General features: G+C 46.4%; 1 protein-coding gene across 2 annotated transcripts in view; it reads right to left on the bottom strand.

Annotated features, from left to right (window-relative positions):
• SYNPR (synaptoporin) overlaps positions 1 to 25,591 on the bottom strand; it is a 103,989-nt gene that overhangs the window by 29,364 nt on the left and 49,034 nt on the right. Inside the window, exon 1 of one of the 2 annotated variants that reach the window (XM_017826903.1) lies at positions 14,224 to 14,417. The exons of the other annotated variant lie outside the window; for it this stretch is intronic. Coding sequence (XP_017682392.1) covers positions 14,224 to 14,247 — 24 coding nt within the window. The 5' untranslated portion in view covers positions 14,248 to 14,417. Of the gene's footprint in view, positions 1 to 14,223; positions 14,418 to 25,591 lie in introns of those variants that run through there. 2 annotated transcript variants of the gene reach the window in all.

Here is a 25,591-nt window from a genome sequence, read left to right as displayed (position 1 = left end):
TAAACCCCATTTAGGATTCACAACCCAGGTAGCTGTTTAAATCATCCCACTGACAGGAGAGACTGGACAAGAAGAGAAGGATGAATATTGACTGAGCATAATGAGTCAGTCTTAACCAAACCAAAAACACTGGTAGAAGTATTTACAAGTTGCAATCAGAGTAGCAATAGTAGACCAAGAAGTGGCTGCCATCCCACTGCATGGCAAAACACAGAATTGTGTCACCCCTCTTCCAGTTGATGTATGACTTGGCAAAAAACCCACTTTTTTAAAATTGTTTTTACTAAATCAGTACCATAATCCAAGATGGATATAAAGGTGCATGAAACTGACAGCAAAGCAGAAAAAAAATTTCCAAACTTCGGATAAAAATCAGGCAAACTGGAAAGGAACAAAGAGCTTGGGTGGGTATGATGCAAACCCATACCATATCTTAATCTTCCAGGAGAAAAAAAAGTGAAGGAGGCAGTGTGAAGGCCACAGATACATCAGCATTTATACCAAGGGTTCAAACAGAGAAATTGGAAGCAGGCATAAGTGTCTTAAAATATCACTGACATAGACTTCCCTGGAAGACCCCGAGCAGAAGTAGGGACAGTTTATTTATGCAGTTGTAATTTGAATTAAAGGACAATGCAGCACTATAGCTCTGAAGTAAGTCCATCAGCTTTAACAAAGTTACTATGAGATCTACAGAGGGGCAGATATGGGAAATGACAAGCAAATGCCCGATTCCAGCCACAATTAAATAAGCTAAACATCAGCAACCCTGAGGAAACAAACAGTGGACACATCTGGGAAAGAAACCATGTTTTTAGACACTGAAAAATTATGTTGCAAGTAGATGTACTGGCAAAATAAAGAACTAAAAAGTATAATAAATAGAAAAATAGATCTATTCTTGCTGCACAGGGCTTTGCAAAACACAACATTAATCTTAGTTCTTCCAATTCACAGCACAAGCAAAGCCCCAAGTTTCAGCTGCTGAAGCAGTTTTGCCTGTGCACTTTTTCCCCAGAGACTGCCAGATTATAGGGATGTCTCCTATCATGGGGAGACCCTCCCCAGCTGCAGGGTGATGTGCTGAGCATGATGGAGCACACAGTGTAACAGAACAATGCAAGTTCCCCTCCACTACTCACTTCCAATGTGATCAGGGCATATCACATACGGAGGATAGATTTGCAAAGGTATTTAGGTACCCAATGAGGAGGAAAGTTGATAAAAACTTTGATTGAATCAATTCTTCTTCCTGAGCTCGATGAAAAAAAGGAAAGCTGAATTTTACTGTGAATTGACTTGTTAAGTATGTGCCACTATAACTTAAACAGTGTTCTCTCATCCTAAATGAGACGATTCCTCTGTACACAAAAGAAGTTTCTGCCCTTACATGCAGCACAGCACTGAAAATCAACATTAATCATCTCAGGTTAATTTGTGAGGTGATGTAAGAAAACAATATATTAAGGAGAACAGGAGAGAAACCTGACCTGCTTTCTGGCCTAATTAACAGAGTTGCAAATGTTTTGCAGGTACACAGAGAGGCACAAAGATTAACAGTGATATATAAAACGGGAACTGAAAGCCTGTGTGTTGAGACCAACCTGCCTTAAAGGAAGAGCCATCACCTCTTAGCTACAGCTCTCAGCAAGGGGACGAGTAGAGGAAAGAGATGAAATTGAAATGCACTGGAAATCAGCATAATGGGTGTCATCATGTTTTATCACCAACGGCATAGAGCCATGCCCAAAAACACAGCTCAGGCTAGTCCTTCCCAGAAAGTATCTCCTTCAGAGTTCCCAGTTTTTCCTCTCGCCTATTGAGAGCACCTCTGACAGCAGACTGGGCCACCTGGAGTTTCTGACGCTCAAATAGTTCAGATCTAGCCTTTACTCACCCTCTAGCCCCATGTTCAGCTCTTAAACAGCAGCTTTTTAGATGCCTTCACTTATTCAGCAAACCCTCCAGGCACAGCCACCAAGCTTCCATCCTTGCTCAGCACACATTCTGCTCCACTCACCACACATTCTGCTCCACTCACCCAGTCATCACCCACAAGGCAGGTGGGAAAGCAAAGAGGACACAGCTGGAGACTTTTATACCAAACTTCAGCAATGCCTCAGCCAACTCAAGCTTGGCTCCTTGCCATGGCTGGATCAGAGGCTGCTGATGGATGGGATCACCCAGCTGCCAGTAATGCCCAGCCAGTCACCACAGCTGCATGCTGAGGCCACGAAGCACCTTTTGGAAGCATATTTAGATTTTGCATCAAGGGAGAACAGAGTGAGGGCTGTAAATCAGTGGTATTTCCCTGGGGTATCTCGGTGAAGCAGCGGTGTAATTCTCCTTCTCCTCTTGCCTCTGCATTTTCCCTTTCCCCCCCACCCCATCCCAGGTTGTGCTGCTTGATGTTGTTAGAGGAGTGCCCAGTGCAATAAGCCAAGATTTACTCGCTGTTTTTTGTGCACACAGTAATTCTGTGGCAGTTTCAGGGATGCTGTAAACACCACTGTATTTTATTATAGCAGGATTTGTGTAAATGGCAGTTGTAAACCCCATAATGGGAGCTTTATGGGCCAGATTCAATAAAACCTCCATCTGCGAGATAATTTTATTGAACCTGGCCTCTCTGAAATTGAAAAGTTTATGGAGAAAGGGAAAGTGTTTCCCTGTGTTCCTATTTACTCTTTGCCTATAAATCCACACACAGCACCACTCCTATCAGCAGTGTGCCTGCACACTGCTTCTCCCCTTCACATGAGATAAATCTCCCCCGCATGCAGTTACCCCCGGTTATCGCATGGCTGCTGCCTCCCACAGCTCAGCCCCGATGGCCAGTTCTGTGCTGGCTTCCCTGGAGCAGTCATGGAGAAACACGGTGCCCTTGAGGCAACAAATCCTTGTTGCCATGGCTGTGCCAGGCTACTCCTGCTGGCACGGGAGCAAGGCAAACCCTGCCATCCCCTGTGCACCCCGTCCCTCCTGCAGCTGGCAGGTATTGCCTTGACATTGCAATGCTGTGGGGAGGTTGGTGCCTTCACATGTGCCTGGACTCTTTCAGGGAAATGGAGAATGCCTGTCCACAGCCTGGATCAATGTTTACCCCACATTCTGTGGGGGATAACATGCCAAGCAAGCATCCCACTCGTTCGATGTACACTGTCGAAGCAGTTACCAACAAGCCCAATGTGGCCACAGACTGATGGGAAAGAGAGAGGAAGGGACATTTTTTGTTCTCCCTAGCACAGGCTGGAGCAATGCACGTCTCCCACGTCCAGTCCAGCCTGGCTGGAAGATCACCCTTCTTCCTCATGGACTCAGACACATCTGTGACAAGGCAATGAGTTTCTGTATAGAGATGAGCATCCCATCCCCTGTTCCTGTTACAGTGATATTCCCTCTATGACTTCCAGCCTTGGCCTGGACTTTGATATATTTTTGTCAGGAACTCAGGTAAATCCCATAGTCTAACTTAAACCAAGAGAAATTACATTTTTTACGATATTGTGGAACAATAAACAACCTTCCCTGTCAAATCAGATGAACATGTTTTAAAGTTCAGTTGGCTCCTTAGCACTTTAAGTAAAAAACCAGCAATATAATACCCAGCAAAGTACCTGCTTCTCACACCAGAGCAGGCCAGGGAAAGGTTCATCAGGTGATTTATGGCATCAGCTCCTTTCTTCCAATACCAGGCTTCAACACAACGGCAATAGATCCTCTAATTTGGTATTTAGGAGCTGTTATTTATCCAGACTCAAGGCTGGTCTCCTTGTTTCCCAACCCAGCCATCCCTGGTGGCCAGGGACTCAGGGCGTGCAATGCCCTAAGGGAGCCAACGTCCCAGCTGTGCATGAGACAGTTGGTTGCATCTCAGCACTCAACCCTGGACATCACTCATCCCACTGTGGAAGGGAAAAATGGGATCATTTTCCATTGCTTCTCCGTGTTTGGCTTTCCGACAATTCCCCTCAACGCCTGCTGAGCGACAGGCTCACTCTGCACACCAGGAGAAGGCAGAATGACTCCTGACAAGGCGAGTTAAAAGGCTTATGTAGCACATGTTACAGCTAAAACGTCCCGGTAGGAAGATAACGCTGTCATTTAAAATTGATGAAACTTCTATATAAACCACTTGCTTTTTCCGGGAGCACGTCTGCCCTGTGCAGCAGCCTTTGGCAGTTTGCTGGCAGATGAGATGGAGCCATGCTGAAGGCGCACCCCAAATCTATCCTACTGTAAAGGGGAGAACCCTGCTCCGCCTGAGGGCTCCTTGGTGAGTCCTCCAGGAGGGCAAGATCTGAAAAAATTGTGTCAGTCTTGCCTGGAGCTGTGGTGGCCAAAAACAAGCTGTGAGGGACATAGTTCACTATGTGGGTTGGTCTCTGATGCTTTCCCTTGTACTTGAGGGAGGAAAATAGGAATGAACCTGCTGGACACTTTCCCAGAGAGGTCTTACCTGCAGCCCCCTACTCCTGCCCTAGCACTGAAAAGCCAGGGGGAACTCCTGACACTTTTAAAGAGCAACCTGAAATATCCAAAACGCCTACTCTATTATTAGTCATTTTACATGTTCAGAGTGTTTTAAAAAAAGACCTATTTTCCTGGCATCATTTCTGGATGTAAGACTTCCCTTTCTCCATATTGCCATAATAAAGAGACTGCAAAACCCTTGCCAAATGTTCTACTGCTTTACACTTTCTGCTGCTCACTGTGGCCAAGGGCGTGCATGGAGCAGGGAGGGAGCGTGTCGCTCTGAGGGCTCTGGAGATGTCCCCCCTCAGCCGGCATCGCTCACCCAGCAGTGTCTCGTTAAACTGAGATTATTTATTTATAGGGCAGACCAGTAATTGAACATTATTATTAAGGCTGTAAAGGGAAGGTACGAAGGCACTAAATGACTGTACGGGAAACATTTACTGCAGAGCTGATGGCCCAAAATATGTCACCAGTGAAGGATTAGGAAGTACTCTCTCCTCCGGGTCTCTGCCTGTTTCTTTTTTAAAATCTGGCATTTTTCCTGCACGGATCTGAGCTGCAGACTTCCTGGAATCACTTCTCCTACATACAAGCCTTTGTGCACTGGAGATTATCAGATTATTGACTTTGGAATTCCTAATTATATCAACTTGACTGGTTGATGAATTGGAGGTGGATGGCATCGCAGCCGACGCAGTGCTGGGGGGGAGGCGATGACTAGCAGGAGTCATTTTCCTCCAACAGTTATACAGGGAGAAAGCTGAAATATATTCTACTCCTGCTGAGAAATAAACCCTAAAGCAATACTTCACTAATTGCTGGGATTTGGTGTCCCCTCCTCATAAATAAACAGCAGCATTGCTAAGAACACTCCTGTGCCTGTCCAGACCTGGTCTGTGCGGAGGGAAAAGCCCAGGGAGGAGGGAGCAACTCCAGAGTTCAGGCATGAAGAACCACATAGGCCACTGCCACCCACCTGGAGGAGAGACCAACCTGCTTTACAACTTCCTCACATGGCTGTGGGGTCTTCGCTGGGGCATTGAGCAGTAAATCCTTGTTTGCCATTTTAGGGCACCCGCAGAGAGCAGCTCTTGATGCTGCTGGCTGGATGGAAAGACCTGACCCCATGGCGGGCAGGAACCTCACAGCATCCTCTGTTTAAAGCACAGCATTTCACTTAATGCTTAGCATTTTTAAAATGAAAAAAAGCCAAAATACTTAATTTGATTTTTAATGGAAAGATTTATGGAAATGAAATGGGGGCATTTTTAGTGAGTAAAGATCATGTTATAATAATTTGGTTCCACAATATTTTAATCCCAAGGAGACAGATTTCTCTCTTTTTCTTTGAAGAAAACCTTTATCTTTTTTATTCACCTTCCATTGATTATTCTAAAAATCCCATTTAGCTCCACCACATAATGGTATGGTAGTCTTTCCTCATTATATTTTAATAGAATAAAACCCAACTGTATATGAGAGGATTAGATAGCCATTCGTTGGGGTAAAGAACATTGTTCCTCCAGATGGCCAGACAGAATCTATGTAATGCCTTTCCTATTTATTAAGTTCAAAATGTAATGCAAGCTGATGAGATGTGTTTCATCCAGTATTTAACGGGTCAGCCACACAGTTGAAAGCTAATGCTAAGGTTGGCAGCATGCATGGAAGAGTTAACAGCCAGAAAATAGAGACACATTTAGAGCATCTCTTCTTGGACTCAGTGAAATAAAAAGGGGGGAGAAAGGTACTTACACAAGCGGGGCAGAGATGCTGAGCTCTCCTAGCCCCTCTAACCATTAGTCAAAGGTTCGAGGTAAACATTTACAAGGGCCTGAGGGTTATTTTAATTTATTGTATAAATTGCTTTCTGCACAAGGACACTGACAGATCGGCAACAAGTCTTCCCTGAAACAACAGACACGGATATGTGCTGCAGACAGGTTTAGGAGTACCTGGAGTAATTGGTGTACGTGGCCTCATTTGGGATATATCACAGGTGTATCTACAGCCTGCAGCCCTTTTCCCCTCCGGCTGCAGAACAGCCTGGAAGTTATGGCTCTTCCTCTCCACAACTCCCCCTTTGTGTCCCCTTCTTTTAAGGACATGGGAGCACAAATTGGACAGACATGTTTAGAAATGCACATATAATCCCTGAATGACTCATGCTGTGACATATGTCACTGCAGCAGAGACACGTGCTCCTTTTTGGGCCTGAGAGCTTTTCCAGTCCTAGACAGCAAAAAATGACAACTATGGTGGTCTCTATGAGGATCCACATTGTGACAGTGCCTAGAGCATCACAGGTGCCCAGAGTCCAGGAGAGCAGCCACTCCTGGGCTGTGCCCCCTTCTTCTCGACCATGCCAGCTGTCCCCCCACATGCCCATGTTGTCTCATGAGCTGCTTTGGCATCAACCAGATGTGATCGCCATGGGCAAAACCAAGGAAAGCCATGGTGAGGTAAAGGAGAGGTTTTCTACCAGGTCATGTTAATTCTTATTTTAATAACAGGTAATGTGCAACAACCTAGCAAACAGTCAGGTTAATGAATAAATGTAACTCTGTTCCTGCTCCCTCCTGAAAACAGGTTTTGTGCAGACTTTACAGCGTGATTATATGGGATTTATTGTGTAACAAGTGTAAACATTTAATTATAAAATAAAAAAGGTTGGATGGCTGCTTGTTTCCCTGTTTGCTGGTAGGTTTAAAAGCATATGGGTTTAAAATGGCCAATGATGTAATATAAATGCATACAGAGCACGATCCAAGTTATTACTAAGTAGGATTTACTCCCTCTAATAATCACAGGGATTTACATTATGGCTGAGTGACATCCACACATGGGAAGCATTCTGTGAAGAGAAAGTGCCCGCGAACTTAATGTCGCTAAGCCCCTGATGATCGATAAAGCCACAGGGGCTCGGGGACAACCAAGACTACACCATACCCTGCAGCACTGGGTGGCAAGGGACCACAAACCCAGCTTGCAAAAGCAGTGTTGTACACAGTGCTCATACTATCAGCCCTGGGCTGGGGCTGGGACAAGGCACCTCTCCTAGCTGGAGAGACCAGCCCCATCCCCAGCTCTCCCAGCATCACTACCAGGCACCACTGGGTGGGTCAAGTCCCCTGGCAACACTCTCTGATGGCTGCAGGGACTGCTTCCTCACCTAATTTGTGTCTTTTTTCTTTCCATTAGCTTTAGCTCCTTTCCCAGCACTACTTGGTAGACCTGGGCTCCAGAGGAGAATTTTTCTGCTCTGGTGACAGATGCACACAGCGGAACTGAGAGGCTGGAACACTCCTCTGACCAGAAAATGCTCCGACAGCTGGGTCCCCACACTGTGGCACAAGGTGGGGGCTGCAACCAAACCGTCCCTGGGTCAGCACCCACGGAAATGATTATTACAGGAAAGGCTCCTGTCCTTCAATCATGCTGTATTATTTATGACCTAATGATTGCCCATTGACCAGCTGGGATTATACGTTCTTGAAGATGTTTCTGGGTGAATGAAAGGGCATTAACCTCATTATTATCACGTCCGTGCTCATCAGAGGCCATTAGTAGCTTCCTCTCAGCTCCCTGGGCTGCCGTGTAGCTCTCTGGTGTCATCTGCTGCCTCTTCACCTGACGCCCCATACGCTTGCACCGGCTCTGTCTCCTTTCTCAAACAGATTTAAGGAAATGGGTGAAAATTATTTAGCTTGGGAAGGAATCCATGAAACCCTTGGGATTAGTAATCCGGTGCAACAGCTTTTCCCCCATGAGGATTTGAGAGTGCTTTCAAATTGCTAAGCACTGGAGCCTCCAATCCCTTCTCACACACCCAGCAGCCCTATTTCAGTTCATGTCTGGCCCTTTTTTCCTTCTTTTTCAGTCCCACAACACCTGTACAAGCAGGACCACTGGGAACAAGGCTTTGCTCTTGGAAAAGCACATCTGGTTTTCTAGGCAGTATGTCTGCAAAGCCCTCCAGGGACCACCCAGCCCTGGCCACTGATGTCCAATAAGAGTGTCCCTCAGCAGCCTGACCTTCACAGATATTCCCTTCTTGCTCCAGACCCAGCCTCACCATGATACCATTTACACTGGAACATGGTTTGAGCCCTCCATACCAGAGTATCCCATGCATGTGGGACCCAAACATGGGCCACATTGCCTCATCTCAAACCAGTTTTGGATGGAAAATTCCATGGGAGGTGACTTTGACCTCGACACCCACCCCTGCGCAAAAGGCTGGAATAAGAATTTGCTCCTGGCTAAATATCAGCCCACATGGTAAAAATAATTTATTTTTTAATAATTAAGATGATGGGCTATAAATGAACATTTGCTTTGCTGAGCTCTGGGAATTCACAGGGAACGTTTTGAGCAAGAAACATTTTCAAAATTAAAACCTCCCTCTCCTTTTCCACCACTCCTATTATACTCTGTCCCCAGAGATGGCAGTGCTCTCCTTCCCACATGTAATCATAAAAAGCAACACCTAAACACAAACATATTTAGGAAATGCTAATAACAGTGTCCTTAAATGTAAATAAAAATGTTCTCTATCTCACTAGCTCCTGACACACTTCATCCAGATACCTTAAGTTGTCTTCTTTCCTCTACACTCTTCCCCTTACTGTGCTGCTCCACACCTCTTGCCTGTCTCTTTTTTTTTCCATGTTCATTCACACTCCCTGAAATCTGCACCCATATCTGCTTCTAAACACAAAAAGAAAAAAACTTTCCAAAAATCTCACCTGAATGTTCTCCATTTCCTTCATGGTTCAAAATACTTAATTCTGAGACAACCAGTCATCCTTCCCTTTCTCTCAACTGTTAGCAGCTGCTGCACATCTTCTGTGCCACTTCCCAACATACTTCAAATCCTTCCAGACCCCAGGAAAAAAAGCAGGCACTTGTATAAAACCAGTAATGCATCAATATATTTTTGGCTATTGCAATCTTTACATCTGCACTGCTGGAGATGATTATCCAGCTGTTTTTTTTTTTTTTTTAAATCAGTAGATTCAGGCCTATGGAATAAATCCAGGACCACTAAAATAAGGAAGGAAAGAAAACACAAGCAGAATGGAAAAAGCAATTGAACATGCTATAAACTCAGAATCAGGTGAAAGCTAATTATGGCCATGCTCACTGAAAAGATAAGGACACAGCAAGGGAGATAGACTTATTAATTATTTGTGTTATGGTAGCACTTAGAAGCCCCAATCCTTTATCTGGGACTAGCTGTGCTATACACGGCAAACACTCAAATATACCTTTGGGTAAATGTACAGGGTTTTAAGGAAAATGTGCAAATGCTCTCTTCTTTCGCCTTCAGCAGTTTCTGGTTTGTTAATGCTGTTAAAGGAATCTGAGTCTACCATCAGTCTCATTCTGAGCAGCTCACAGGATGGTTTCATGGGTCAAAGTACAAATAATTCAGCATGAGGGCAGCCTCTGCCCATAGCTGGATTGGGGAAACCCCAGCAAACCCCCCAAAGTGGGCATGAGCTACATCCACTGCCCATCCCCATCCCTTGGCATGGGGGACAGAGTACTCACTCTTGCCAACAGGGATGTTTCATCCTTATTGACTCCGTGCAAGTCTGATTGCTTTTCTAATTAAGATACATTTTATGGTAATCTACCAAACCCCTTTGACTAAATCACTCACTTAATCTGTTGTTAGTGCCCATATGTTTACAGCTTTACAGCCTGCTGCAGCATATTTGCTTTGCCACGGCGCCAGGGAATTTCGGTGACAGATGAGCTGCTGTGCAGCCGTTCAGGTGGTGCAGAGCTCCTCCACCCAGACAGCCCGTGCACGGACGGACGGACAGACAGCCCTGGCACCCACCCCGCAGTCTGGAGAGGAGAGGGAAGGCACAGCACTGCAGATGCTCCATGCTGTTCACCTGTCTCTTCCTCTGTCTCTACAGAAGGGCTTAGCACATCTTTCTCATTTTCTTTTCTTTCCTTGCCTTTTTTCTTTTCTCCTCCCAAAATAAGAGGTTGTACATGACAGCTGTAGTTTCACAGTATCGTCACATCCCTGGCCCCAGATCTCATTTACCAAGGAGTTTCACTGAAGGTTCAAGGGCTCTGAGCAGCCCTTTGGTCACATCTGCAAACTAAGGCAGAGCCAGACCCTCCATCTGCACTGGACACTGAATTAAATAAAGGCTGAGCAAGCTCCACAGTTCTGCTCTCACTGCCCCTGAGAGCCTGGGCAGGGGTGTATGTCCCCCCAACCCTGCCTGCAGCCCAGACACACCAACAGGCCCTTCCAGCTTCTTCAGGGCTGGCACTGTGCCACCACATGCACTGCTGAGGAGCCAGATCTCTCCTGGGCTCTGTAGCAGCCTTGCCTCCTGTGTACGGACACGCGTGTGCTGTGCTGGCAGGCAGCAGCTTCATCTCTTCATCTTACACCAGGCTGCCCACGCCAGCTCTGGATGAAGGAATGGGGATGTGCTGAACGAGGATGTGGCTCTTACCTGTGCCCAACCCATGGCTCTCCTCCCACATGCCTGCATCCCATACCTGCACGGGCAAAGCTCAGGAGGAGCCCTGAGACCCCAGTTCTGCTCAGACTAGCTGGGCTAAGTTCCCAGCCCACCACACAAACATGCTGAATTCACTAGGGTATGACTGTTTGAAACAATTTGTCTTCAGCTTGCCAAGGGAAAGAGAGCCCGAAAGCCAAACCAGGGAAAACCAAATTCCAGGTCAAATTGCCATCTGCCATCCTACGTACAGGGAAATATTCCCTGGAAAAAACGGTCATATAATTGTACCAGAACTCTTAATCAAGAGTGACATGAAGAATAAAATACCACCTGCCATCACCAGCAATGACAGGCAGCTGCTATCCAATATCAACACAAATACCTTTCCCCCTGTAGAGTGTCTATTGATCTGAAAAGGATTAACAGAGGTGAGGAAAACACTCATTAAGTCTTCCAAGGACTTGGCTAAAAAAAGAGTATCTGGCATTCAGGAGGAGCCAGATAGTTAAGAAATCAATTTCTTTAAGAGTTTAAGGAATTTTTCTAGGAACTGTTTGAGCTGCTAGAGGAGCAGCCAAGAAGACAGGTCTCAAAGGAAATGAAGCTCCCAGAATCCAGACACCCCTAAAATAATGCTTCAAACCACTTTCAAACCCTGATGCACCTGCTAGAAGGGGACGGTGACTCCTCTATCCCACGGGCACAAATCTCATGTTTTTAGCCATGAGGCTTGCAAAGCACAATGATGTGAACCTGCAGACGCACCAAGCCCTGGTTTGCACATCAGCCTGAAGTCACCTTGCAGAGTGGATATCACGCTCCTGGGGAGGTGATGGAGGCTGCTCCAAGGTCTGAGAGGTAAGTGGTGATTGAGGGTACTGGCCTGGGGAGCAGCTGCCCCCAGACCTGCTACCACCAAGTAACTGGAGATGAAGGAGCAGCACACATTGTAACACTAGGATGGGCAAAAGGCCACAGATGGAAAACACTGAAGACTTCTGTATGAACAACACGAGGCTTGCCTTGTCTCCCTGAGTTTGTCTCCCCATACCCTGTAGAGATAGCATGCAGGGCTGAAGGGATCATTTCTCCTCAGTCAAAAGCCAAGGGAAAGTCTTGAAAGCAACGGACTTAACCACATTTTCACTTTGTGCCTCACAATCCCTTGGCTGCTGGAGACCTGCCCTCAGGGACAGGGGTGAGACTTGCCCCTGCCTGCAATCAAACAAGCCACCCCAGGCCACCTTTTCTGCTTTAAAGCTACTAGGATGAGATAAACTACCTTCCCTAATAAACCACAACCTGGCTTCAGGGCAGTCTGGCACCCCTGCTATGATGAGTTATGTGCCACGAAAAACCCTAGGCCCTTGGTTTTGTGGGATTGGAGCAGGAATTATGCTCTTCAGTTCACATTACCCAGCCCTGTCCCCTCCAGGGTCACCCAAACGTGCTCTTTGACCATCACCCTGCTCACCTGGAGGACACTGCACTGAACCAGATACCAGGGCTTAGCAAAGTCAGAAATGCTCAATGCTGTCCTCAGGCAAGAGGGAGTATGCTTAGAAAGTGAGACGTGCACTGCTCAGACACCCATGCCTTCCACACCTGAGGAGGTAAATGACTGTGAAAAAGGCAATTATTGTTTTGTGCCGTGTTCTCTAACACTGTGGCACACAGCACATTTTATGTACCATGTTTTCTGACACTGTGCCAAGCACATGCATTCAAGCTACACAGCTGGTCTAAATATACATGGTCCTTACGAAACAGCAATCATGCAAACACCAGAAAGCCACTGCACTGAGTGCTTACTAACTACATTTTCAGGAACCAAGTGCATGGGCTCGCCTGTGGAATGCCCTGTGCCCAGTTGGCTCCCTGTGGGATGCTGTGCACTGGCACTGGCTCACCCCAGCCAGGGCACAGACGCAGAGGAGCTCATGAGCCCACTGCTGAGGGGCACACCACCAAATATTCCCATCAGCTGCTCTTTAGGCAGGTGAGAAGGCAAGTGCAACTAATACATTAAAAAAAAAAAAAGGAACAATTAAACTAGTCCAAAAGCATCTTAAAATGACTAAGCAGTTATTGCCAATCTGAAATTTCTCTCTGGTAGAGTTTAGCTCGGGCTGGTAGACACAATATCCTTACCCTCTCCTGTGGGTTTAACAAACTCAGTTACAGACTTCTAATATCTTATTTAAGTACACTTCATATACCTATTAGTGTACCCTTGTATCATGAGGGCAGCAGATTACTCTGGGTCTAATCTGTTGATTTTCTGTGCAGATACACACTCAAGCATGTTCTCACAGCAGCTCCAGCTTATGCTACAGCTGGAGTTCTTAAAGACTTCTGAAAAACCAAAGCGATCGACTCCCATGGACGTGATTCAAGTATGAAAGAATTAAAAGTGCCAATAAATTAATCAATATAATGCTGCAAATTCAAGTATTATGTAGTCTGAAAGTATTACAGCTATATATCTTGCTTTCCTCAGCCTACTATTGCAGTCACTGACTTGTGCTGCCTGGAAAGCTCACCAGGAGCTGTGACGGGGAGAGATAAATAACTGCACCTCGCTGTTATTCACAGGTAACAAAGAGGTCTCCAAGTTAGCCAAGAGGGCTGAGGAATGAGGCTGCTGAGCTGTACAAAGCAAAGGCAGGGCACCAAAAGTCAGAGCAACAGTCTATTGACCTGTATTAATGATGTTACACTCTGAAAAGCAAACTATTTGCTTAATTAAAGATTTTCGTTATTTCATTAACACATTTCGATGAGAAGCATGTTGCTGCCAACCTGTCATACTTTAGATTGATCTTTCTAAGGTAATAGGCAGTCAGATTTCATACTTCAGCTTGATCAATATTAAATAGCTCTTACTGATTTTTTTTTGTATCAAATATTGCTGCATTATTTTGGAGGCACCTTTGATTTAAAATGCCGGAAGGAACACGATAAATCAGAATTTCTTTTCCCTTTAATCATCACTGTCCACTGTCTGCTGTAAAATGAAGTGCAAAACAAGTTTTCAAAGCAGGCATCCCCCTCTGGAAAGCAAAATACAGATTGAAAATATTTCAACGTATCTAAAAACCATGGAACAGTTTGGCTCAGCATGAGACTACAAAGAAACCAAGCCTAAAAACAATTTTGTGGGCTTCACAATTCCTGAAAAAACCCACTTTTCCCCCAACCAGTACAGTTACACAAATAAATAGAGATGCATATAACTTACCGGAGCAAATATCACCATACACATTTACAAAAGGATCTATAATCCAACTTGCTTCTCCTGAAATAAAGCAAGGTTTGTCTCATACTAAAAATAAAGGCTCCCAAAAGCTTCTCACAGGAGGGAGAGAGAGAGAGAGAGAGAGAGAGAGAGAGGGAGGGAGGGAGGGAGGGAGGGAGAGCAAGCGAGCACCAGCTCCTTGCCTCGCTTTTTATGAAGCAAATAAGGAGAGCAAGAAAATCAATGCTGAGAGAAAGTGAGATGATATACCAATCAGGCAGCAGCCTCAGCCTTGTTTGCAGAGGGATGGCAAAATGCTCATATTATTAGACACTGACTACATACAGCCTAAGTAGAGAAAGCAAATACTTTCCCCTCGGTGAGGGGCTGATTGCTTTGCTGTGGTGCAGGTACCACCAGGGTGGGCTGGGAGGTGCAGCCCCTTCCCATCCACTGCTAATGCAGCATCACTTCAATCCTTAGAAAAGAAACAGTTCACAGTTCTGGGCTAAAGTTGAACTAAGCTTGAAGACCCTCCAAAACGCTGCCACTTGTAGACTGTCACCAGAGCAGTGCTGCTCCATTGTGGGTTTTGGGGGCTGTTTGGACTCTCTGTTACATTTTGAGATGTCTTTCACTGCACCTCAGGCAGCCGCCCTGCAGCTGCAGCAAGAAGACCATCCAGAAGGGGGAAAAGACCTCCTAGGTCTCCCATACTTTCATTTGTACTGAGCTCTGCCTGTGCTTGCACAGGAACAGACCTTCAAAGTGCCCTCGTGGAATTTGGGCTTTCATCCCTTTTTGTGTATCAGAGAAAAGCTACAGGAAACCCATGGGTTCCTTTGCACCAAAAGGGAAAATTTTTGTGCTATTAACCCACCCAAACAAAACTTCTGCTGTGCCCCATGTGTGTTGGAAGAAGGAGGAGGTAGCAGGGGATAAGCTCATTGCCTCGACACACAGGTACCTGTTTGCTCATAGGACATGTCCGTGGCAAACACACATCACTTCTTCAGGAAGGTGCCACATTTGCTCCCCCCAGCAGCTACACACAAACACAAACCTCACACACTGTCACAGCAAACCACCTCGTGAGAGGGGTTTCAGGCCAGTCTCATGGTCTCAGCTCTGCATTCAGGATATTAGCACATTAAGGGCAGGAGTGGATTCACAGGTCTCTCTCAGCAGAGCCTTACCTTTGCCCCACCACCACTGTGATGTTTACTGATCATTGTTTTGCCCTCTTTTCTACACATGGCATCAAATATTTTCAAATACATGTGAGTTAATGGCTGAGACATAAGGTAAACTTTCCCTTTTATTTGGAGACAGAAGTTACATGCTGGTATACAGAAACACCTGCAGGGTGACAACAGTTCTCTGCGCAGCAAAATTAGAGTACAGTTACTTCTCTCCAGCAGTTTCAGATTTATGTTGTACAAGAAGTGCTGGAATTCACAGGGAAAATCCTGAAGACAAAACCAAGGAGGCTGAATTAATCCGATAATTCAGTTTATGTGTTGGGGGCTGGCACTTCTAGCACAATCCAGGCAGAGGAGGCTCTGACAGCTCTTTATGAGCACAGTACTCCAGGCCCCTTTCCCACAAGCAGGAGCCACACTGCCAGGCTGACAGATGTCACTGCTGACGATGTGGCCCTGTGTTTCCAACAGATACAGCCTGATGCTGGCTGATGCTGTAACGAGGAGACACTGCGATGCTCAGAGAGTTCTCCAGGATGAAGCACTGCTCTGCTGCGTGGTGCATTTTAACACACATGAAAACATTCACCAGCTACCTGCACGCTGCCTGAGTCCCATCCATGAAGGTTAAATTGCACAGCAACTCTGGTCTGCAGAGCTGGGCAGTACTTGCCTCCCCCTACACCGTGAGCAGCCCTTTGATGCCTTATCACTGCAGGAGCTGCACTCTGCAGTGACGCTCACGCTGCACATGGGCAAAGATGACCAAGGACCACACAAAACTTACCACCCACTGCATCAGCACAAGGGGTGATGCTGGTTCTCCCACACCCCTGGGAACTCTTCTCCAGCCTGAGGGTGCCTGGGTTGCTCCCACACATTGACGGAGGGTGGCAGGAGGATGCTCAGCCTGCCTCAGCTCCCCAGATGATACATATCATTGCTCCTGGCCTTCTTCATTGCATTCAGCTCTCCAGCTGGCACTCAAATGCGCTGTATCTCATGGTGACCAGCCTCTTGATGCAAGGTGTGACAGTAAGTGAAATGCAAACACCTCTCGTATAATTTTCCAGTGAGATAATTTTATTTTCCCTTCCCACAGCTAACAACTGCTGTTACTTACACTCACTGAAGTCTTCTGGAAACTTTAAAAAACATACATTAAAACAGTTTTGCAGAGCTGAGAGCTGCCATTTCTCCGTCCTCTAAAACATGTGCCCACTTGGTCACCTGTGTGGGATGTTTGGGTACAGGATGCAGCTTTAGCCAGAGCATGATGGGTTGCAGCAGACAATGGCCTGTCCTGTCGCCCACCTCTTCCAAATAATGCTGCAACATGGACTCCATGGCATACAGAGAACAAAGCCTGCTTTTTTTTCCCCAAGTCAGTGATATACCACGAATGCTGTGGATCTGGTCTAACATGAAAGTGGACATGTCAGTGTTTGCTGACAAGGCAAAACACTTATCGGGCTGCGGCAGACCCTGCAGCACTGCAGGCTGGTCCTTTCCCCAGCTTTATTACATTCCTTTTCAAAAATTCATCTGAAGTACTGGATAGGGCACCTGGCATCACTAAGCACAGAAAGAACTGCTGCCAGTGCTATGCCACGTCTCTGCTGTATTAGAGCTTTCCACTTTTGATTTTTGAGTTGACAGTTTCAAAGGAAACTAAAAATTCCTTGGGATTTAAGCCCCAAACTACTTCAGATACTACTGAAAAGCAGTACACATCCAGCAGATTTCCATCAGCTTTGCTACATGACCTCTGGGTCTCAAGAGATTTAATCACTGCTCGTGTGAGGTTCATGGCCAATGCAGCTAAAAGGGATGCAGTGACACCAGTAACAGGGAGGGCTGCAGCCTGGGGAGAGACTTCTCCCCAGGTACAGCAGGATTCAGGGGAGGCATCTGCAGGAGGACAGCACAGAATCATAGAACCATTAAGGTTAGAAAAGACCTCTAAGATCACTGAGTCCAACTGTTAACACTGCACTGTGAAGTCCACGACTAAACCATGTGTCTAAGCAGCACATATGTGCCTGTTGAACACTTCCAGCAATGGTGATTCCACCACTTCCCTGGGCAGCCTATTCCAATGCTTGACCACCCTTTCAGTGAAGAAACTTTTCCTAATATCTGGCCTCTCACCCCGATTTGCTGTTTCTTCTCGCCATCCCCAGCCCAGCACAGGGTACCCAGAGCCCACACAGCAGAAGCCCAAAGGCACTGGTTACACTTAGACCCTCTCATTGCTCTGTTGCTTTACTCTTAACGTGCTTGCTCATATTACCCCAGGAGCCCTGTTCATGCCTGCATGTGTGTGTGTGCAGATTTACAGATGCCTATAAAATCATGCACTGCATGGTGGAGATGAAGTTTCATTGGTTTAGTCATGGAGGATCTGAGCTGGAGATTTTCCACATCACGGTCCTCAGCTCTGCCCAAGGGTGCATTGAACCCACTTTCACCCTGGCCAGGTGAAGGCAGGAGCAGCAGCACCACTGCAGGCTCTTTAGGCCATGCTACTACATCTGTGCCCACTCCACATTTGGAGGAGCTAATTAATAATATCAAAGCCTCCATCCCACCTGTGCTGCAGAGAAAGCATCAATTAAGGCAGCAGCAGCGTGAGAGCAGGTTGGAGCCTGGGAGAGGGGCTGGAGGCCCAGCTGGGAGAGGAGAATCAGCCAACCTGGAGCTGCTGCTGCTGCAAACAACCAACCAGCACAGGAAATATTAAGACGGGCTGCCTGTTTGCCAACATAGATTTTAACATTTCCCTCTCGATCTTTATTTAAATTTGGGAAGACAGAAAATTAACGAAGTCTGAGATATATAACTGGAAACCATTTGTTTTTCTTGTGGAAATGGAACGTTTCCTAATGAACCTCCCCTCCCCCTGTGCCACTCGGCTCCGGATGCAAATATTGCTGCGAGTTTATCAATCTGCAGCTTGTTTCACGCAGTTTGCAATGCTAATGAGTAAACCAATTTTGACATATTATGTAAGCCAGTTTCTGAAACAGAGATTCTTGGCAGGCCAAATGTAAACACAGACACCCTCTTGCATCCAATTTAAATGAGCATGTTGCTGAAAGCACTAAGGGCTTGATTCTGTTGACTTATTCCTGATTTACTCCAGTGAAAAAGAGGAAAAAAAAAAAGAAAAGAAAAAACTGACAAAAAATACCCCTTCAATTCAATTACTAGTGCAGCAGCAATTTCCAAAATGGATCTAATTTTGTAACAAGGAAATGTGCTGGAATAAGCTAATGCAGGGTGGTGACTCGGGCACTGTGTGAGCATCAGCACAGCACACGCCCAGGAGCACACATACCATTCCAGATGGAGCTAATGGGGAGATGACAGCTCTCCTCTCCCTCATTCTCCCAAGCTGAAATTAGGTCCATGTAGTGACCCATGGGAGGGACCAGCCACAGAAGGTGACTCCTTTCAGCTTCCTGCCCTTCCACCATGACTTTGCAGAAGAATGTTGCCTAACTGGACAGCAGACAAAGTCCAAGCACAGCACCAGCTGTTTTGAGCCACATGCTACCCCTGCTTCAGTTACACTGGGAACTCAGAGCATGAGGGAATATTTGTTTTAGCACACACTAAAAGTTTGCACCTCACCAGTACATGTCCAGACCCTGTGAACCATTCTCTACCCTGTCCACCTGGCCCAAGCCTGGCCACTGGCCCCACCACAGAGACAGCTGGACACCCTGATTAATGGATTATATCCAGTTTATACAGACTGTGATCTTAGCACCAGAACAACATGCTGTAAGGCACATGCATTGGATGACAGTCTGCAATAACCAGCACCACACCTTCCAATGACACAGGGATGAGCTGAAGATCACAGGTTCTGAGGCAGAGGCAGAAGAAAAGAGAAAGCATGCGTTTTTAAAAGCCCCTTAAAAAAGTAGGCTCTACCAGAGAGATGAACAGGATTTTATTAAAGTGAGGAAGGGCTGAAACCAAATCTTTCATTTGCACTTTTCCCAGTACCATCTGGACCATTTGCATCTGCCAAAAGCACAGCGCACTCCTGTCGACAAGTGGAAGCAAACAGCACAGAGGCATACCTGGAGGTGGCCTTTGCCCTGCTATAAACTCTGGGCATTTCCAGAGTGCTTTAAAACTAACACACAAGTGTGAAGTTGAACTGTGATGCTCCTGCCATGACAGAGAAAAAGAAATAAAATAGGAGTCATGTTCTGCTGTGAGGTCAGGTGAGCTGCCGCAGAACACATTTATTGCAGGTGTCAGGGACCCCATCAGGCACCAGAGCTGCAAAACACCACCTCATACTCAATTCTCTGCACAACATCACGACTAGGATATCATTCATCATACCTAGCTCTTTTACATTATAAGGTAAAGGAGAGCAAGAGTAAGAATACTTTTAATCTCCAAGCAAATATCCCATCCTGATCTTTCAATAGTGAGAGCACACCTGAGAGCACTTCCTTTTGTGCTGTGCAGCACTTTCAAGCTACGATCATAAGCAGCCAAAATGCTACTTGCTGGCTCATCAAGTTTCACCTTGTAAGTTTAGCAACTGCGTATTTCCAAAGTAATTCAAGTTTTTATGGCATAAGAGAAAACTTACTGCTGTCTAGACACAGAAAAAAAAATGCTTGAAAGGAGGGCAGCAGACAAGGAAGCATCACTTGGGATATGGACAACAGGGACATGAGATGTCTGTACAGTCCCAGCACATCAGCACACATCCCAAGCACTGCCAGGCTGGATGGAGCAGCAAAGACTGGGAAGAGAAAGTGCCCCACAGACCTGATGGACCACACAGGCTCTTGTCCAAGTCCAGCTCTTTGCCAACCAACAAACCCCCATCACACTGCCAACCCAGCACAGAGCCCAAGGTGGGAGGAAAGCCCAGAGTCAGATCACGACATCCCACCAGAGAGGTGAGGGCAGCAAGCAACCAGTGTACAGACTGAGGCACCACAGCACCTCTCTCCCTCCCTCCCTCCTGCTTATCTACACCTGGCACATTACAGTAACAGGCAGGCAAACGAGGGCTTAATTTCTAACACCTCATTTTTACTGTCATTTTAAATGATTTGGAATAACTCCTGTAGTTAGAAGTCCAGCTGTTAGTCAGGATTAGTCAATTTGGAAAGCCCTCACTGTCCATTCAAGAATCCCCTGGATTTCTCATGTTCAGAAGTTGTGTTACTTCCACCCCCTTATTCCTAGCACTTTCTGCATGTTTTTCAACATTAAGTCCCATTTTTGCATGTCTTAAATACCAGATACTAAAAACATATAAAAGAATAATCTGAAGGCCAAATAGACACAGATGGATGATGAAAACAGCATGAAATAAAAGAGAATCAGATTATTTCCTCTTGTAATTTTTAAAGCTATTTAACAGGAAGAATGAAAAAACCTAATTACTGCCAACTGTAAGTTTTCAGCTATGCAGCCAGCAGCACGCTGTTATTAAACTACTGTATAATTGCCTCTTTTACTCTGCTTCCCACAGAAGTTGTGTTATTTCACTCATAGTTAAACTCATAATATTGGCTTCATAACTAATCCTGTCAATCGAAATCCCCGGGGGCTGGTGCAAGGATAAAAATAGCAAGGAGTTGTTTCTTCTCTCAGCTTTCCTGCAAAGCCCATTTCTGCAAGTGCTGGGGCTGCGGCTCAGCGGTGCCACAGACCTTTGCACCCACCACGGGCACGTGAACGCTGCTGCTGCGGCTCCAGCGCAGGGAGGGGACGGACGGGTCCTTCCAGCAGGTGATTCAATCTCTTGCTCTGCGTCTATCCCAGGCAAGATACATCCCGCCCTTCTCCCCCTCCTGACCCAAGCAGCTCTGGTGAAATATCTCATGCTGGATAGTTGAACCCCACCTCCAAGACCAGTCATGACTGCCCTGCCCTGGGCCTTTGGGCCAGCACTGAAGTTCAGCTGACACTCACGAAGCCTGTGGACGCAAAAGACCCGCAGGTTTGTTCCTCCCCCAAAGACCAAGCACTGGAATGGCCTCTCACACACAACCCCCCCCCCTCAATTACATGTTCAAGCACTAGAGATACCCTGATACACTGACATGTCTGTTGGACTCGACATTCTTAAAGGTCTTTCACAGACTAAGTTATATGATTCTATGAGATTAGTACAATTTGTCTGTGCACTTATACAAGACTGCATAAAGCACCAGATTTTACCCTCCAAGTTTTTAAGCTCTGTCTGAACCCACACTGTGCATTGGATTGATGTCCCTTCCTAACTCATGGCATGGTCATTCCCTGGAGATGGCATTGAGTTTGCTGCTGAAGACCCAGGGAGGGTCTCCTGCTGGAGCTTCACATGCCAGCATGTCCTCCCTTCTCTGTGGGATACTCCTCTCACCCAGGACAGTGTGCACAGTGGGGTTAAACTCACTGCTCAGCTCACGTTAGGGATGAGGGGATAGGGCTGGAAGGGGTGAGAGAAGATGGATTTGACCTCACACCCAGACCTACAATCCCTATCTCTGTCTCTCTGGAGACAACAACCCTGTGCTGGGGTTGCTCTCTGGTGGGCACGCACAGAAACTGCTGAGAGCCGGTGAGGAACAGACAGGAAACAACAAGTTTCCCAAAGGTGGTGTCCCAGAGCAAGGGCCCTGGGTGCCCATGCCAGGAGGGAGCCAGTGCTGGGGTTCTGAATGCACCTGGACCAGCTCTGGAGTCATCACACTTGCCTCAAGGAGCCCCTCACTGTGCTGGAACTGACATACACAGACAACAGCACAAAGCACACCAGCACACTTGCTTGCACCACTGGGTCCATGAGGGAATCATGGGAGACTGGTTCATTCAAGGTGTTTTTCCTCCTGGAAGAGCCACCACCCTGCCTATTACAGCCAGAGACAGGTGGTACAGTACAGCAGTACCACAATCTTCACTCATAGCTGCACCTGGAGCCATCCTTGGGATGGATGGCAGCAATGTCCATCAATCCAGAAGTGAGAAAGGCAGAGCAGCAGTTTAAAAATGTGCAAAAAAAAAAAAGAAATATTAAAAAATTGCTCACCCTTTCTCCCACCCCACAGCAAGCACAGACCGGCCCCAGCACAACACTTTGCAGCTACACAGAAACTACTGCTTCCCACGCAAGCCTGAGACACCCTGACCAGCACTCCAGAGGGACCCCAGGGTTAAAAATCCCTTTGTGTGTACTGTGAGAGCATTGACTGTGCCCAGAACAACCCTCTGAGAACACAGTTCTTCCCTGAGCTGCATTACTCTGTCCTCTCTCCTGTCACTGAAACTTACTTCACTGTTTCAGACAAAAAGATAAAAAATAATTAATGGCATTGCCTGGGCTGCCAAGCAGCATCCACAGTGCTACTAGGCAAACCAGAAGAGCTCCAACCATGTCCACCCAGGAGAGTCCCGGTGTTCCCAGGGGCTGAAGGACTGCCTTGGTCAACACAGCTCTCAGCAGCCCTTAGATATAAAATAAACATGGCCCAACACAGTGTTAGATTTCTCACCCATGGTGTTTGTGCAAATGAACCCTCAGGCAGGCAGATCTCCTCACCCAGAAAGATCCAGAAACCCAGAGAAACTGTGTTATGGACAAAGTCACTCCACTGATGGCTCTGTCAATGAGCTGCCAGCCCCTCGACAGCAAGCAGAGCCCACAGTCTCCTCAGCTGAGCCAGGCATAGAGAGGATGGAGGAGGGAAGCACCAAAATATCAGGGCTGAAGCGAGCCCACGAGCATGACTGAGAACTACCCCTGTGTCCAAGGACAGTATGAGAGAAGGAGAATAAAGAGCAAAAAGGGAAAACTGAAGCTGTCAGGCACAGGAACAGCAAAATTTCATATAGGAACAAGTATTGGTGATGGCACAGCATGCAGAGGAGCTCAGCATGAGCAAGAGCCAATCTGCCTCAGTGGAGATGATAGCACATGCCCCCTCTCTGGATGCTCAGCCAGGTCCTCAAGGAGAACATGGCAAAGCACTCGCTCTTATAAACACAGGCCACACAAGACATCAAGATGAACATCCTTGGCTCTGATTCTTCAAAACTTCAGAACCTGACAGGGCTCTTGATCTTCCTCCATCTTCCCTAGACTCTAGTGCTTGTGGTGTGTCCATTTAAACTTGTCAACTCTTCACTGTCAAAGAAAAGGAACTAGAGTCCCAGGCTGTCCTGTGCTTCTCCCGAAGTGGCTCAATGTGTTTTGAGAACTTCCCATCAAACAGCAGTAGATCCTTCAGGAGGAATCTGGAAGAGGAGAGCACAGGCTGTATAAGCACTGGGTAAACCAAGGCCAGTCCAACTTCCCATTTGCACAGGGATCCATGCATGCAAGAAAACATGTGCACGATCTCACTAGTCCCCAAGTTAAAGTACTATGGATAAAAGGATGAAAATGTATTTCAATTGACTCATTGGCCAGGGGAAAATGAAAAGAAAGTACATTACTGCTTCCATGAGGTCTAATTATCAGTGGATTTTAGATGCAAGAGCAAAGCATTCATCTTGCTACCTACTTTTCATTAAACATAGTTCAGTCAAAGAGGCCATCAACTTTCCTAGATGGAAGTAATTAAGGAATTCAAGGGCTATTGTGTTTGCAGTGGAGACGGGAGCCTTTCCTTTGGCATTCCTTATGCTCCCAGCCAAATCCAACCCACCAAAAGCTTTCAGCCAGCTGTTAGCCCAAGGCTTGTTCCCAGATGTGGGGCACCCTGCTGCTTAGGCAATCAACCCCCACAGGTCCAGCTGCCTCAGAATGTGCAACCTCCATTGAACAACTACATCTATTACGGGAGCAAAACGCAGCTGCTTCTGGCAAGGTCACACCATGCAACAGACGTGCCCATGTGCCTGGGCACAGCAGAGGGGAGTGACCACCTCATGATGCACTTTGAATCTGTAATGGATGGATTTCTAGTCCCACCCAAAGGAGAACATGGTTCTATGTAACAAGACCAGGCACCCCTGAAGAAACTCCACATGGAGAACAAAGCTGAAGGAAAGTAAGGGCTGGGCCAGAGATTACATCTCTCCAACTGATGCTTCTGCAAGTGCAAGACTAAGAAGGGGGCTATGCCACTGTGCTGGGTATCTCTTTAGTTCTGCCTGAGACATGCTGACCACTGAGTGTCATCAGGGTATCTTGTATTGTCCCAACGCTCAGAAAAATCAGTCATGCACCTAACAGTGAGTTATATGCCTGATGCAAACACCAGGCAATGTCTTACCTGAATCACCATCAGCAGGGGTCTTCCAAACTTCAGCTTCAGGAAGGTCAGGGGGTGAGGTACTGTATTTCCCCTGTAAACGAAGGGGAATGGTGCATTTTTTAAGTTTCACCTTAGGCAGCCACGCAAGTGCTTTAGGCCGACCTTCCCTGTGGATTGCAGAAGACCGTCCTCGTCCAACCATCAGAGGGTTTCTGTGCAAATCAGCTCACTGTCCTTGGGCTTCTGCACATTTTGAGCATGCAAGGTTCAAGTACTTGTTATTATTTCTTGAAATGAGGAACCTGTGGGAGCAGCACTTTGGTTTGCATGGAGGACAACATTCTCGCAGACCAGTCATTTCCAGTAAAGTATTCCACAAAACTCTGGGTGTTCAGTACATGCTTGTTGGGAATTTATGCAAATCTATTCTACAAATAATCTTGACAAATAATGCTAAGAGTGAATTTGAGCTGAGGCTGTCTGAGATCGAAGGTGTTAGTTAGGTTATCAGACACAGTGGGTGGCATGTTAATGAGTTCACTTCTTAACTAGTGGGTATAAGTGAGAGGCTTGATCTACAACTGAAAGAAAAAACTGAAAGAAAAATTGAATTTAGAGCACAACAGCTATTGCTGAACAGATTTGCATGTGAGCACTTGTTTTATCGCAATGCCTACATAAATATGTATGGAGCAACTGTTTTGTAGTAGCCCTGTGTATGGACAAGCCTGTAAAATTAGTTTTCTGATCTCAATATTAAAATTGGCCCTCAGCAAGTAATATAAGGTAACAGTCTCTCACAAAATCACTGTTTCCATTAATTTTACTGGCATCACCTTTGTTTATCTGTGTGAGAAGGAAGCATCAAACAGGCCTGGAAGCCAGCAAAATAAATTCAGAGTTATTTTCAAGAGGTCTGCCTGTCTCACAGTTAAGAAA

Source organism: Lepidothrix coronata, unplaced genomic scaffold, assembly GCF_001604755.1.
Source record: "Lepidothrix coronata isolate B3197 unplaced genomic scaffold, Lepidothrix_coronata-1.0 Scaffold131, whole genome shotgun sequence".
NCBI classification, from domain to species: domain Eukaryota; kingdom Metazoa; phylum Chordata; class Aves; order Passeriformes; family Pipridae; genus Lepidothrix; species Lepidothrix coronata.
The sequence above is the reverse complement of the archived record's forward strand: the minus strand, read 5'-3'. Positions and strand labels throughout refer to the sequence as shown.